This window comes from Phacochoerus africanus, chromosome 9, assembly GCF_016906955.1.
Source record: "Phacochoerus africanus isolate WHEZ1 chromosome 9, ROS_Pafr_v1, whole genome shotgun sequence".
Taxonomy (NCBI): domain Eukaryota; kingdom Metazoa; phylum Chordata; class Mammalia; order Artiodactyla; family Suidae; genus Phacochoerus; species Phacochoerus africanus.
In genome coordinates, this window is record NC_062552.1 from 16,147,326 (window position 1) to 16,160,413 (window position 13,088).

Below are 13,088 nucleotides of genomic sequence, written 5' to 3' on the forward strand. Positions count from 1 at the left end.
ACCATCAGACAGGAGGAGTTCCCTCTTACTCAGCCTTTTTGTTCTTTTCAGGTCTTCAATTAATTGGATAATGTCTACCATTGTTAGGGAGAGCAGTCTGCTTTACTCAGTCTACTGATCCGAATGTCCGTCTCATCCAGAAACACCCTCCTGCACTCAAAATAATTTTTCACTGAATGTCTGGGCACCCTGTGGCTAGTCAAGTTGACATGTACAATAAACCATCACGGCATTTTCCCAAACAGGAAGACAGGTGGCTAATCACATGAAAAGGTGCTCAGTATCATTAGTTGTTACGGAATGCATTGTCATTCAAAGCACAATGATACACCACTACATGCCCATGAGAATAGCTGTTGTTAGAACTTACAGTATACAGTCTTGGTGACGATATGGTGAAACTCAAACCCTCATACATTGCTGGTGGGATATAAAATGGTAGCCCTTCTTTGGAAAACAGTTGTTTCTTATAAAGTTAAATGTAAATTTATGGTATGAGCCAGCAGTTCTTTTCCTAGGAATCTACCCAAAAGAAGTGAACACCTATGTCAACATGAAGCCCTCTATTTGAATATTCATAGAAGCATCATTATATGGTATTAATTGGAAACAGTCCAGACATTCATCAGCCTGGTTGACAGTTTAACAAAATGTAATGTACTTGGTATGTGAGCATGAATAGACTATAAATAAGCTCGAGGGAATTTGGGGGGTGATGGAAATGTTCTAAAAATAGGTTGTGAGGATTGTGCAGCTGTGTAAATTTATTTAAAATCATTGAATTGTATACTTATAATGGGTGAGTTTTATAGGATGTACCTCAATAAAGTTATACAAAACAATATGTATATATAGAGAGAGGAAATTTTCGACAATTATGGAAAATAATGAGGGAAATCAGAAGGGAATGGGAAGTCTTTGTACTATTTCAACTTTTCTACAACTCTGCAGTTAATTCATGATTTTAATGGGCTTTAGAAGTGTTCTGATTTTCTTTGTAATGCTTTTCCAAAAATAAGTTTAGAAACTTTTGTTCTTAAAATCCAACCCTGAAGTATCATTTTATCTCAGCCTTATTATTCTTTTCTTCTTTGATTTACAGTTTGCTTTGAGCAGATAGTCTGCTTGTGCAGTTGGCTTGCAGGCCCAGTGCCCAAGCGAACTGTTCCTGCTTCGTGTACACATCTGGTCTATGCTAGGGAGCATGTGTACCTTGTGGGACGACACATCTGAGGATGTTTCTGTTTCTCTCATCTGTGCCGTATGGATGTGCAGATATTACAAGCAAAGCACTTTTGACAGCAGGAGTTGAGCACAGCTGCTTTTCCTTTTGGTAGTATTTCTTAGGTTCGGTGGTCACGTCTTCTCCAGGTTGTTTTTGTTTGTTTTCATAAAAGAAAAAGTTAAGTGCAATTATTAACACATGCGTTGAAAGCAGAAAATTAAAGTGAAGTGATGTGACTCATGATAACATGTATTTATGTGCTTTATTTGAAGGTCACTCTGTGAGACTTCTGGGGCAAAAAAAGGATAATGGAAAACGGTTGGGGGGCGCACGATTGGATTTGCCAAAGATTAGGAAGAATCCACTGATAGAAATCATTTCTATCAATACTGGGTAAGCCTCTCTCTAACTTACTTTTAAAACATTCAGGAATACTCGATGAATTCCTTTTTGTCCCTAACCATTTTCTCTAGAAAAGTAGTTGAACATTTCCAGGGGAAAGGAAAATCAGAAAGCTTGAAAGCACATGAATATTCTTGCCTCTAAGATGTTCACTCTCTGCATTTATTTTTGCAGCAAGAGTTTTTATTTTTGATTAACATCATTCTCACTTCTCCTTTTTGGTAATAAACATGGATTTTATTTTTCAGTTATCCCCTTGGTTAAAATCTTCATAAGAAGAGTTATTTCTTTCGGTGAAATGGTTAACACACCCATCATTTTTGACTATTTTTGCAATAAGGTTATTGTATATGATAAGATACAAGATCCTAACCATGTTTTGATTATTAACTATCTGAAATGCACGTTTTAAGGTGTTACTCTTATGAGTGTTAAACTGATAATAAGCATCATGACTGAATTTCAGATACTCTTAATTACCATGTGGTCTGAAGTTCTGCCTGACTAACTCTTAGTAAAATCCGTCATACTTAGTTTTGTTTGCATTATTGAATTTGGTTCCTTTGGGTTCATCTTAAAAAGTTGTTTGTATCCACTTTAATCTATGTTATCATGGTCTGAAAGTTTGATGAGGCCAAGACCTTCTATTCCTTAAATCTCAGGGAGCCTCTCCACTTACGCAGCTGCCCCACATTTCCCACAGATTAACTCTTCCTGCTCCTTTTAAATTTTATCTGGCTTCTCTCTTCTCCTTCTGTCCTTTGCTGTCTTTGTGCTCTTTCCCCCTAAGAACAGGTGAACTTATCTGTCCTGCCCCAGCATCTCTGCCTCTTTCTAAGCCTGTGTCTTCATTTCCTCCTGCATTGTTGCAGCTGTGCTGTCACTGGTTGTCTGTTCTCTTGTCTTACCACCTTCTGGTTAATCTTCCACACTCTCGCCAGAGACCAGGGAACGTGGAAGAAGACATTTGGTTTTTCCCTAAAAGCCCTTGGGGACTTTCAGTTGACTTTTGTGAACTTGTCCAGGACCCACGTCTGGCCTTCAGTGTCAAAGATTGAGAAACCTGGCCTCATCAAGCTCACAGACTAGTGATTAAGTCAGAATTTAACAGTCAGAAGCATAGCTGTCACATTGGCGAATCTAATAGATTGTCTCGGGCCTGAGCCAAGTTCTGAATGTAAGGCTGTTTGTGTTTTTCTCTGCCTTAGTTACTTTTCTCCTTCTTTCGCATTCTGTTGTTGTTGTTGTTGCCTCTCAAATTCCTGTGCACAGTAGCAGAAGCCCTGCATTTCCTCCTCCATATTTGCCTGGTTTCCTCTCTAATACTTGTTACTATTGAAATGGCATTTGTTTTTCCATATTGAATTGTCTGTCTCCCCTCACTGGCATGTCATAAGCTCCATGACGGGAGGAGGTTCCTTCTCTTGTTTACCATTGTGTCTTTAGTATACAGAAGTGTGTACACAGTAGGGATTTAATAAATGTTAACTTACTGAGTTATGGAATTTGAAAGTCGAATGGAATCGTGCTGAAGTCTCATCACAGTACAAATTGCCTTGCCAGTTGGACAATAATACTTGGATTTTGGCTACTTGCTCCTGAACAAGGTCTTTAGTCAAAATGTTTATGAGAATCTCATTAAAAAAAAAAAAATGCAGGACTGATCAACTCCTTTTTTGGCTGGACACATTCCTTTAAGCATGTTAATATTTTAGGGTCTGTCACACCCTATTATGTTAGAATCCACTATGTTAGATCAAGGTGACCTTGCAGCTGCTTTTGACCTATCAAGTGTCGATTTTAACTGTTTATTTTCAAAGACACCTTTTTTTCTGTAGTCTTTGCACCTCACATTCCAGTATTGAGTCAGGCTGAACCCCTTGAAATTCTCAGGCTCAAAATCCTTCACTGTCTTGACTCCAGGCCTCTCTACACGCCCTACAAATCCCCTGGTGCCTCATCATTTTTCTATTCACTTCTGGGTCATCCTGCTGAATGCAGTTGTGTGCCCCTTTCTTTGCATGGTTGCTTGCTCCTCCCCTCATGCTAATAAATACAACCCTCCTTCTACTGGGTGTCTCCTGTGTCCCTTGATTATGGTACTTCTCAAAATGTGTAATTTATATTTTACACTAAACGTTAAGCTTCGTGGGTTCAGAAAGTATTTCACTTATCAGTTATATTATTGTCTCTCACTTTAGTGTCTGGTATAAAGTGAGAACTCAGTAATTGTTGAATTAATGTTGTATTTTAAAGCCCTTGCTGGAGTTCCTGTTGTGGTTCAGTGAGTTAAGGATCAGACATTGTCTCCATGAGGATGTGGGTTTGATCCCTGGCCTTGTTTGCTGTAAGCTGCTGTGTAGGATGCAGATGAGCCTTGGATCTGGTGTGGCCATGGCTGTGGTGTAGGTCTCAGCTGCAGCTCTTATTTGACCCCTAGCCTGGGAACTCCATATGCTGCAGGTGCAGCTGTAGGAAGAAAAAAATAAATAAAGCTATGAGTAATTTATTTTACCATATATTCTTCAAAATTTCCCTTAGGTAGCCATTTTAAATAGCATTAAGTTAGAAATTTCCATATGCTATAATTCAAAATTTTCTTCTCTTGGCTTTAGTTTTTCTTACAATGAGGCTATAGACTTTTTTCAAGCTCACTGGACATTTGCTTTCACTCTCTCATCCTCTCAAATCTCTCATATTATGGTGTAGAATTGCCCCTTAGTGGGTACAGTAGCAAATATTCTTTTGCTACTAAGAGAATTCAATCCGTACTGTCACTCTGCTGAGATAAGAGTTTCTACAGTTCGCTGACTACTGATCATTTCCCTGAATCAGTTGGAGTCTTATCACTTGTTTTCAGATGGAAGTATCTCCATGACTGTTTGTCGACGACATCACTCCGAACATCTTTACCTTGAATTTTATTTATTTTTTAACCTCTGGTGGAGCTCATTGCTTTTTTAATATTTACATTTAAATGTTTTAAAAGACTTCTACAGATAATTACTTCTTTCAAGAGAAAATTATCATCTTCAATAAAATCGTATACTTTGCAAAGCTTTGTGGCTTTCATATTTAATATGGGTAAGTTTCATATAAATTTTCCATTTATCTTTTAGGAAAAGGATCCCATCTGTAACAAGTTTTATTACATGTATTGGTACATTGTCAGAGTTACTGTTAAACTCCACAAAGTTGTTATGCTTTGTTACATTTCTAACTTAAATGTAAAAGGAGTACATTCATTGCTTTAGCCAAGGAAGAAGTTGGAAATTTCAGGTCATGCGAAATTTCCAACTTTTGTGGATGAGCTGCAAGGACTACTTATTTGATCACAGTGTGTATAATAAGAGTATCTTTCGTGTTTAAATGACAATTATTTTTTCTCTTTCTATTCTCTCTTAATTTTATGTTCTAATTTATATACTCAATACAGCAAACCTATGGTCTAACTTAGGTTCCTTGTTCCACTTGGTTCCTTATTCGAAATTACAGCATTCTTGTTTTTTGAGATGAGCCTTTGAGGTTAGCCGCCACTTGTCCAATGTAGCTCTTATTTCTTGACCGTCCCTTATGGGTAGGGACTCGCTGTAGACACGAGTAGTCACATGTTTGTCTAGTAGGATGATAAGAGCTATGTGACTATGACTCTGAAGAACAGGCAAGAATGAAGTTAGTCATTGCTGATGTATGTTGAACGTTTAATATGTGTTAAGTATATTTTCCCCCCTGTATTTAACCCTCACAATAGCCTTATGAAATGTTTTAATAGATGAAGAAACTAAGTTGTAGAGAGGTTACGTGACTTCGCGTCATGTACCTAGTGGATGACTGAGACTTACCTATCACTCCTGTCAGATTCTTCCGTTGGTTCGCAGGAGCAAGAGGTCATGTCTGGTGTGTTTGACAGGGAGGGATCTTGTGGGAACAGAATAATCTTTACACTATAGTGACATTTGGAATGCAATTTCAGCATCTATAGGCCACCCAGCTTCTTTGCTCATGGTTCCTATAGCAACCCAACCAGGAAGGAATGAGAGCCTGGGTGGTAGTTCTGGGAATGAAAAGCAAGGGTAGCAGAACCGTGTGATGTTTAAGAAGATTGGCTTCAGGCATTCTCCAGTGGATTTATTTGTAACCATGGATTCGGAAGTTCCAAAGAATGGTTGGATGTAGAAATGCAAGGCCAAAAAGAAGCCTTTTTTTTGGAGGGGTGAGAGTTGAGGTCACGGAGGATGAATGGTCAGTGCCTGTCTATAGGAAATAAGAGTAGACAGAGGAATTATCTATGAAATAGAATTAGTCAGAGGCAAAGTTTTTATGAATATGCAGTGTCATAAGCATCCATGACTTCAGATTCCTTAAGGAGAAATAACGCCAGGGTAGGTGAACCATTTTGAAAGAGCGGGAAAATTACAAACCACCTTAGAAATTAGTAGGTTTTGCTGCAGGAGGATTACTCTTGGGAGAAGTTCAACTATAAAGTAAGAGAGGTGGTCCTTAGGGAATAGAAAGAGCTTTCTATCTGAGCTTGTTTTAGAGGCAGAGAGGCAAGGAGTAGAAATACATTGACAGGAGAAGCCAACTAAACAGGATTATGAACGTAGTTAGAAAGGTAAGTGTTAGATAGAAAGACACTTTTATGCTTCCTTAGACATAGGAATACAGAATGTGAGTTTCAGTTCATTTTTCTCAAAGGTCTTCACTGATTTAATTTAGAGAAAGCTGCTCTGTTCTTCCATGCTGTCAGGCACAGCGGAGGATGGAGGCGCTATGTTTTAGTTAACATCCTGTGGTCTCTTTTCAAAGACATGACCTGAGAAATAGCCAGCTCTCCATCAGAATTCATTAGACTCCCCCTGCCTTCTAGGATTTGTCCATTTTCTTCTTTCCCGTTTTCCGCCCTTTAATGGGGTGTTCAGTTGATATTTTACTCTACGTATTTTTTATAAACTGGAACCTTCATCTAGTTGGAGATTCTGATTAAACATTTGGGCAGAAACAATCTTGTTTCTGGTATAGACATGAGGTATAGACATGAAGTTTGAAGATTCATGCCAGAGTGTTTCATTTCTTCATTAAATTCATGGAGTGAGGTCTAGTTCTGAAGCACAACAAGGTAGAAAATCTGGGGATATTTATGGATTATAAACCAAGGGCAATTTTCAGTGTAATAAGAAGTCAACATGTGCATAAAGGAAAGAAGTGAGCTGAGCTTGAAAAACTCAGCTTTGGAGTTCCGATTGTGGCTCAGCGGTAACAAACCTAACTGGTATCCATGAGGACATGGGTTCAATCCGTGGCCTCACTCAGTGGATAAAGGATCTGGCGTTGCTGTGAGCCGTGGTGTAGGTTGCAGACGTGGCTCGGGTCCCTTCTTGCTGTGCCTGTGGTGTAGGCTGGCAGCTGCAGCTCTGATTGGACCCCTAGTTTGGGAACTTGCATATGCCACTGGTATGGCCCTAAAAAGACAAAAATTTAAAACAAACAAACAAACAAACAAGCAAAAAAAAAAAGAGAGGAAAACTTAGTTTTTTTCAGGGGCCGCATTGAGTGATTGCCTTATTTTTTCTGGTAGTAAGAACAGAGTGTGGAGGGAGACAGAGGTAAAATGTAGGGGACAAAAAGTGTAAAAAAAAAAAAAAATCAGAAATTGGCCCATAAAGAAAATCTCTGCTTCATTTTGTCCTCTCTGTCACTATTAAAGTCTTCGCTTTTAACAATCCTTTGGCAATTTTTGTTCATCTGAAGCCAAGAGTTGGATGCAGCTCAGCAGTTTTGATATAAGGTATATCATTTTTTAGATGCTACTATCAGATTATCCCTGGTTTGAAGGGATAATCCTCCCCTGGGCTAAACACATCTTAGAAAATACCGTCTGACCCTGTAATGCTTTACTGATACTTTCTCTTTTAAAATTTATCTTGTCTTTCTTGTTATTTGCCATCTGTCAGACATAAAATAATGGGATGTGGGAACCTTTAAGGGGGATCTAATTTTCTTTGAGATTACATGCTTGAATTTATTATCACTTTTAAAAGTATATGTTACTTTTTTACCCCTCTAACATCATAGCTTTGAGAAAACAAACCCAGGTATTTTAACTTTTTTTCTGTAGTGTCCCGACTTTGTCAGTCCCTATTCCAGATACTTTTCACCTGTGCTAGGTATTTAGGTGAATGAATGAATGAATGAAAGAGCAAGAATGCAGATTTATTTCCTCTGAGTGAAATTATTTTTAGAGAAATGTAATTACTACTAATAACATTTTTATCTTTCTGGTTTTAATGATTAAAACATGAAATAGTTATTAACTAGATATAATCACAGTGCATCTAAACATATAATTATCATGTGCTTACCACATTATCAGATATTGTGTTAGTTATTATGACATATACAAAGATAAACATTTCCCAAATCAACAGGGAGCTAACATTGACAGAAATAACCCAAAACATGCAGCTATAAAAAGGAGTTAATTGCTGCTCCTATACCAGGAAGATTTGGGTCTTAGGCTGTTCTGTATTGTGGAGAATACTTCTAGGTCCCAGGATGACCTAGGTCTTGTAGGGGTGAAGGTACCCAGCAGTGACTTCTCCGATGTCTGAGTTTAAGAGGCAAGAGATACTCAGATCTTGTCCTCCTGTCCCTCTAGGAGATGCAGCGGCAGCAACATATTCAAAAGGCCTTCTCCTTGACCTGTGTCGTCCAAGAAGACTATACCATTGCCAGTACACATGTGGAAAATATAAGCCTCAAATACTGTCTTTTCATGTTACTTTTATTTATTTACTGATATTTTCTTCTGTTTATGGCCAAGCCCGAGGCATATGGAAGTTCCTGGCTAGGGGTCGAATTGGACCTATAGCTGCCAGCCTATGCTACAGCCACACCATCGCAAGATCTGAGCTGTGTCTGCAACCTACACCGTAGCTTGTAGCAATGCCAGATCCTTAACCAACTGAGTGAGGCTAGGGATTGAACCTGCATCCTCATGGATATTAGTCAGGTTCTTAACCTGCTGAGCCACAATGGGAACTCCCTCTATGTTACTTTTAAATTGTAGCTTTCAGAAGATTACATTCTATTAAAAAAATTTTTAGAGGTAACATTTAATTTGAAATGCTCTTAAAAAGCCTGAATTAAGGTTCCAAAAAGATCCTGTTGGGAGTTTGAATATATACAGTATCACTCTTTGCACTAGGGTGAATCTTTTTCATATTTTGGGGGAATAAAATTTGGGATATTTTGTATTATGATCTCTTTGAAATAGATACACATTTAATATATTCAATAATGATTCATTAAGTTCTTGTATCTTAGCATGGTGTCAACAAATAAGATACTCATTTTTTTCAGTTATACTATACTGTTGTCCAAATGTCCTGATTGTAATAATTGCAACCCTAGTCTGAATCTGCTCTCTGAGAATTGCTCCCTCAGCCTGGATGCCATCCTCAGAGACATCTGTTAGGTCTTGACACCTTTCTTCAAGAGTCAGTATCTCAATATAAAACATTTTCCCAAAAGAATTCAGCAGGCATAATAGTATTTTATTTAGAAATTATGGATCAGTATAACTTTTTATATATATTCGGCACCGAGGACTGAAAATTAATGTAAGCAGTTTTGTCATGTACAACTCTTTTTTTTAAATAGCAATAGAGTTTTTTTGCTTTTTTTCTTTGTTGTTGTTTTTTATAGACAGTAGCAGCTATCAGTGAGGATTAGTTGCTTTTCTACAACGCAGCTGTCAGGTTATAATGAAAGCAAGTCCCAGTCCAAAATCTGCAATGAATGTTTACTAAGCAAGCTGGTACCATCCAGCTGTCCTTGTAAGTCTGATGAAGTTCTAATTCTCCTCCTTTGGGTGTGATTAAATCAAACCTCATCACTAAAGGTTCGCTTGAGCCAGCTGAGACAATATTGTCAGCCTTAGGCTCTAGAATCTTCTACCCAGTGTCTGGAGTGAGGGTAAAGTAGGGACCAAGACAGAATAATATCCTTAATGGTCCAAGCCCATGCTACCTAAAGTGTGGTCCATAGACCAGTGCTGGGTTATTAACTCTTGATAACTGGTCTGTGACAAGAATATAAGTTTAGATCAATCATCTTAGAAATTTTTAAAATGGCTTAATGTTGCTGTGATGTCTCATAATTCCTTTTCATTGTGTTTGACAAAAATACTGGTTTATAAGAGGTTGGAAATAAAAAATCCTGGTCTGTCACTATAGACAGTTTGAGAAACCCTGGTCTCAGCTAGGTTGTTGCAAGATTCTTTACTCTGGCAAATATCAATGGGATCCTATTTATACTGTCTTTTAATGCTATTAATTAACTACTTGTGTTTAGTAGTTAACCAGTACTTTCACAAATGAAAACTTAACTTCTGTAATTTATTTTGCTAATTTGCAAAGCCTCTGCTGCTGACCAATGAGAAAAGACAGCTGAAACATACCAGTAATCTCTGGAAGCTAGCCTTTCTAGTTAAACACTAGCAAAGGGAGACCATTCTTAGAGTTGTAGCTTGGAATAACTCGCATATTTTATATTATGCCCTTGACATTAAATTCTTTTGAAAGTAAAGACCTAACCTGGCCCATGTGAAATTTGAATCTAGAGGTTATAACTTTCCTTCTAGCATATCCCTAAGATGAGTAGATAACTTGTTATTATATTTGTTCTTCCGTGAACTTATGGAGGCCAGGAAACTTATCTCTTAGTCATGGGCCTGAACGTGGCATCAGCCTATTAGGAGAGGATAGTAGGGTTTATGGTACCCTGGAGAGAGCTCTGTGCTTGGAGTTTGGGGTCACTGTTGTTTTCTAATGGCATGACTCAAAGAAATTGGGTAACCTCTAGGAGCTGGTCTCTTTTGTAACATGGACACATGCTGCCTACTGTATATGCAGCCATTGTGGGCACGTTTCTTTAGAACTGTGATCTTGCTCTAGCTTATACTCTACCAACATTCTTCAAGATCTCCTCTCCCCTTCCTTTCTCTTAATACTTTGGGCTATTTAGGCCAGGGAGGTGACGGTGATACTAGAATTTAAAGTTAGGAGTTTTATCTGATTCATCGTTAGCTTCTCAACCTCGTGTTTCACTTGTTCAATTTTAAGCCAATGTTTGACAAGTAAACATAAATTAATCTTAGTCTCTCCTGTAGCTCTTAGTACAGTGTCTTGCTCACATTAATCACTTCATAAGTATTTTAGTATTTTAGTGACAGCAGTGTTACTTAATGCAGAAGAAGTTTTCTGGCTGAGCTGGAATATAATGCTAATTACTTCCCCCTGGCGCAATAGATGATTGTTTTGTAGGGAAAAAAAAAAAATTAATTTGGACCATGAATGAAGTGAAGCTTATCTCAAACAATTAAATGTGTGAAATTGAAGTATTTATGGCAGTTTTGAACTTGTTACATTTTTACTTTTCAACCCCAAACTAGTTGTCCTAAAATTCATTGCTTTTTTGATAGCGTCAGTAAAATCCCCATCTACCTTATTTTTACTTAAATATTATGCAAATACAATTTTAGGTAATATTATTTTTAGTGCATGATCAAAACTGTAATTGGGAAAGATGATTCATAAGAACAGTGGATGGCACTATTGGCTCATACCTGTGGAGTAATTACTGTTAAGTTGTAGAACTTTCACGTGCTGGTTTAATAAGTGCCTTTAAGTAAGTGGCCCAGTTAAAAATTTTCAGCAGCATCAGGATGGGGACTTAATCTTAACTTTTGTAAATTCTTCTTTATGTGATCATTATTTTACATAAACTTTGAAATGAATATATAACTTTCCTAGTAATTATATATAAAGAAAAGTTTGATTTTTTCTTTTCTTTTTTTTTTTAAAGGGCTACACCTGCAGCATATGGAAGTTCCCAGGCTAGGGGTCTAATCAGAGCTGTAGTGGCCGGCCCATGCCACAGCCACAGCAATGCGGGATCCCAGCCATATCTGTGACCTATACCACAGCTCATGGCAATGCTGGATCCTTAACCCACTGAGTGAGGCCAGGGATTGAACCTGCATCCTCGTGGATGCTAGTCAGGTTCGTTAACTGCTGAGCCACAACGGGAGCTCCAGAAAAGGCTGATTTTTAAAAGCTGTTTCAAATTCTAGCATGTTACAGGATATCCAATGGCTCTAATTTAAAAAGTGCCTCTTGCTTACCAATTTCTGGTAAACAAAATTATTTATTTTGAGGAAAGTTGAATAACTTTTAAATTTAAAGATGCTCAAATTTTTACATATCATTAAAGAAAACTTAGAGTTAGTTGAGTAGAATGGGTCACTCTAGATTAGTTCATAGATTGTGTGGTGGGGATGTATATTAGTTATAAATACTTACAGATGTTTTTATAGTTTAGAAAATTTATCTTTTTTTTTTTTTTTCTAGGGCCGCTCCGTGGCATATGAAGGTTCCAAGGCTAGGGTCAAATCGGAGCTGTAGCTGCCGACCTACACCAGAGCCACAGCAACACCAGATGCGAGCCGCGTCTGCGACCGACGCCACACGCCACAGCTCATGACAACGCCGGATCCTTAACCCACTGAGCAAGGCCAGGGATCAAACCCAAACCCTCATGGTTCCTAGTCGGATTCGTTAACCACTGAGCCACAACAGGAACTCCCCGAAAATTTATCATTTTATGTCATGTGTCAAAAGTCTTTGTGGTTGCTCTTTAAGAAAACTAAAGAACCCTGTTTCTGGACGTTCATTTATTCAACAAGCAGAGTTGAACATTTGTTAAGTGCAGAGGATTGAAAGGAACATGCCTTCAATGTCATCTGCCCTTGAGAATCCCACAGGGGAGAGAGTAAAATAAGCACAAAACAATGAAATTACTACATTATGAGTATAATAGTAGCAGAGTGGACAAAGTTATTTACTTGGGAGCATAATGGATTGTTTGGGTGAATTAGAAGAAGCTTCCATAGAAAGTGGATATTTAGGCTGTCTCCCAAAGTTTACCTCCTAGGTGGCTTCACAGGTAACTTAAACAGGTGGCTCGTCCTCCCCGCGCCATGAACAGTGGTATTGAATTGTGAAAGGCAGTGTCTTATACAGAGAGTGATGAGTGGATCAGTGTGTGTGTGTGTGTGTGGGGGGGGGGGTTGAATAAGGGAATGCTTAGGGGAAAGGCTAGAAAGAGATAGCTCAAGATCGCTTGGGTTCAAACTTGGCCTCATCACTTTGTCATCTGGTGTGTGATATTATACAAGATATTCAACCCCTCTGTGGATCACAGTTTTCTCATCTATAAAATGGAAATAGTAACAGTGTTGTGAGAATTTAAGGAGATCATCTGACGCAGTGAGGGCACATAGTATCTGTTCAATATAATTATCATTAAATTTATTACTGTGAAAACTATACAGAAGACAAACCTCAGGCTTAATTAGATTGCAGTTTATTTAAGACCATGGAGCAGCAAGTGGCAGAAC

The 13,088-nt window shown here is 38.2% G+C and overlaps 1 protein-coding gene across 8 annotated transcripts in view; it reads left to right on the forward strand.

The window, feature by feature from the left end:
• Positions 1–13,088, forward strand: part of CDKAL1 (CDK5 regulatory subunit associated protein 1 like 1) — a 654,131-nt gene that overhangs the window by 211,763 nt on the left and 429,280 nt on the right. For all 8 annotated transcript variants that reach the window (XM_047795483.1, XM_047795484.1, XM_047795482.1 and 5 more), the window contains exon 8: positions 1,498–1,618. In XM_047795483.1, coding sequence (XP_047651439.1) covers positions 1,498–1,618 — 121 coding nt within the window. The remainder of the gene's footprint in view (positions 1–1,497; positions 1,619–13,088) is intronic.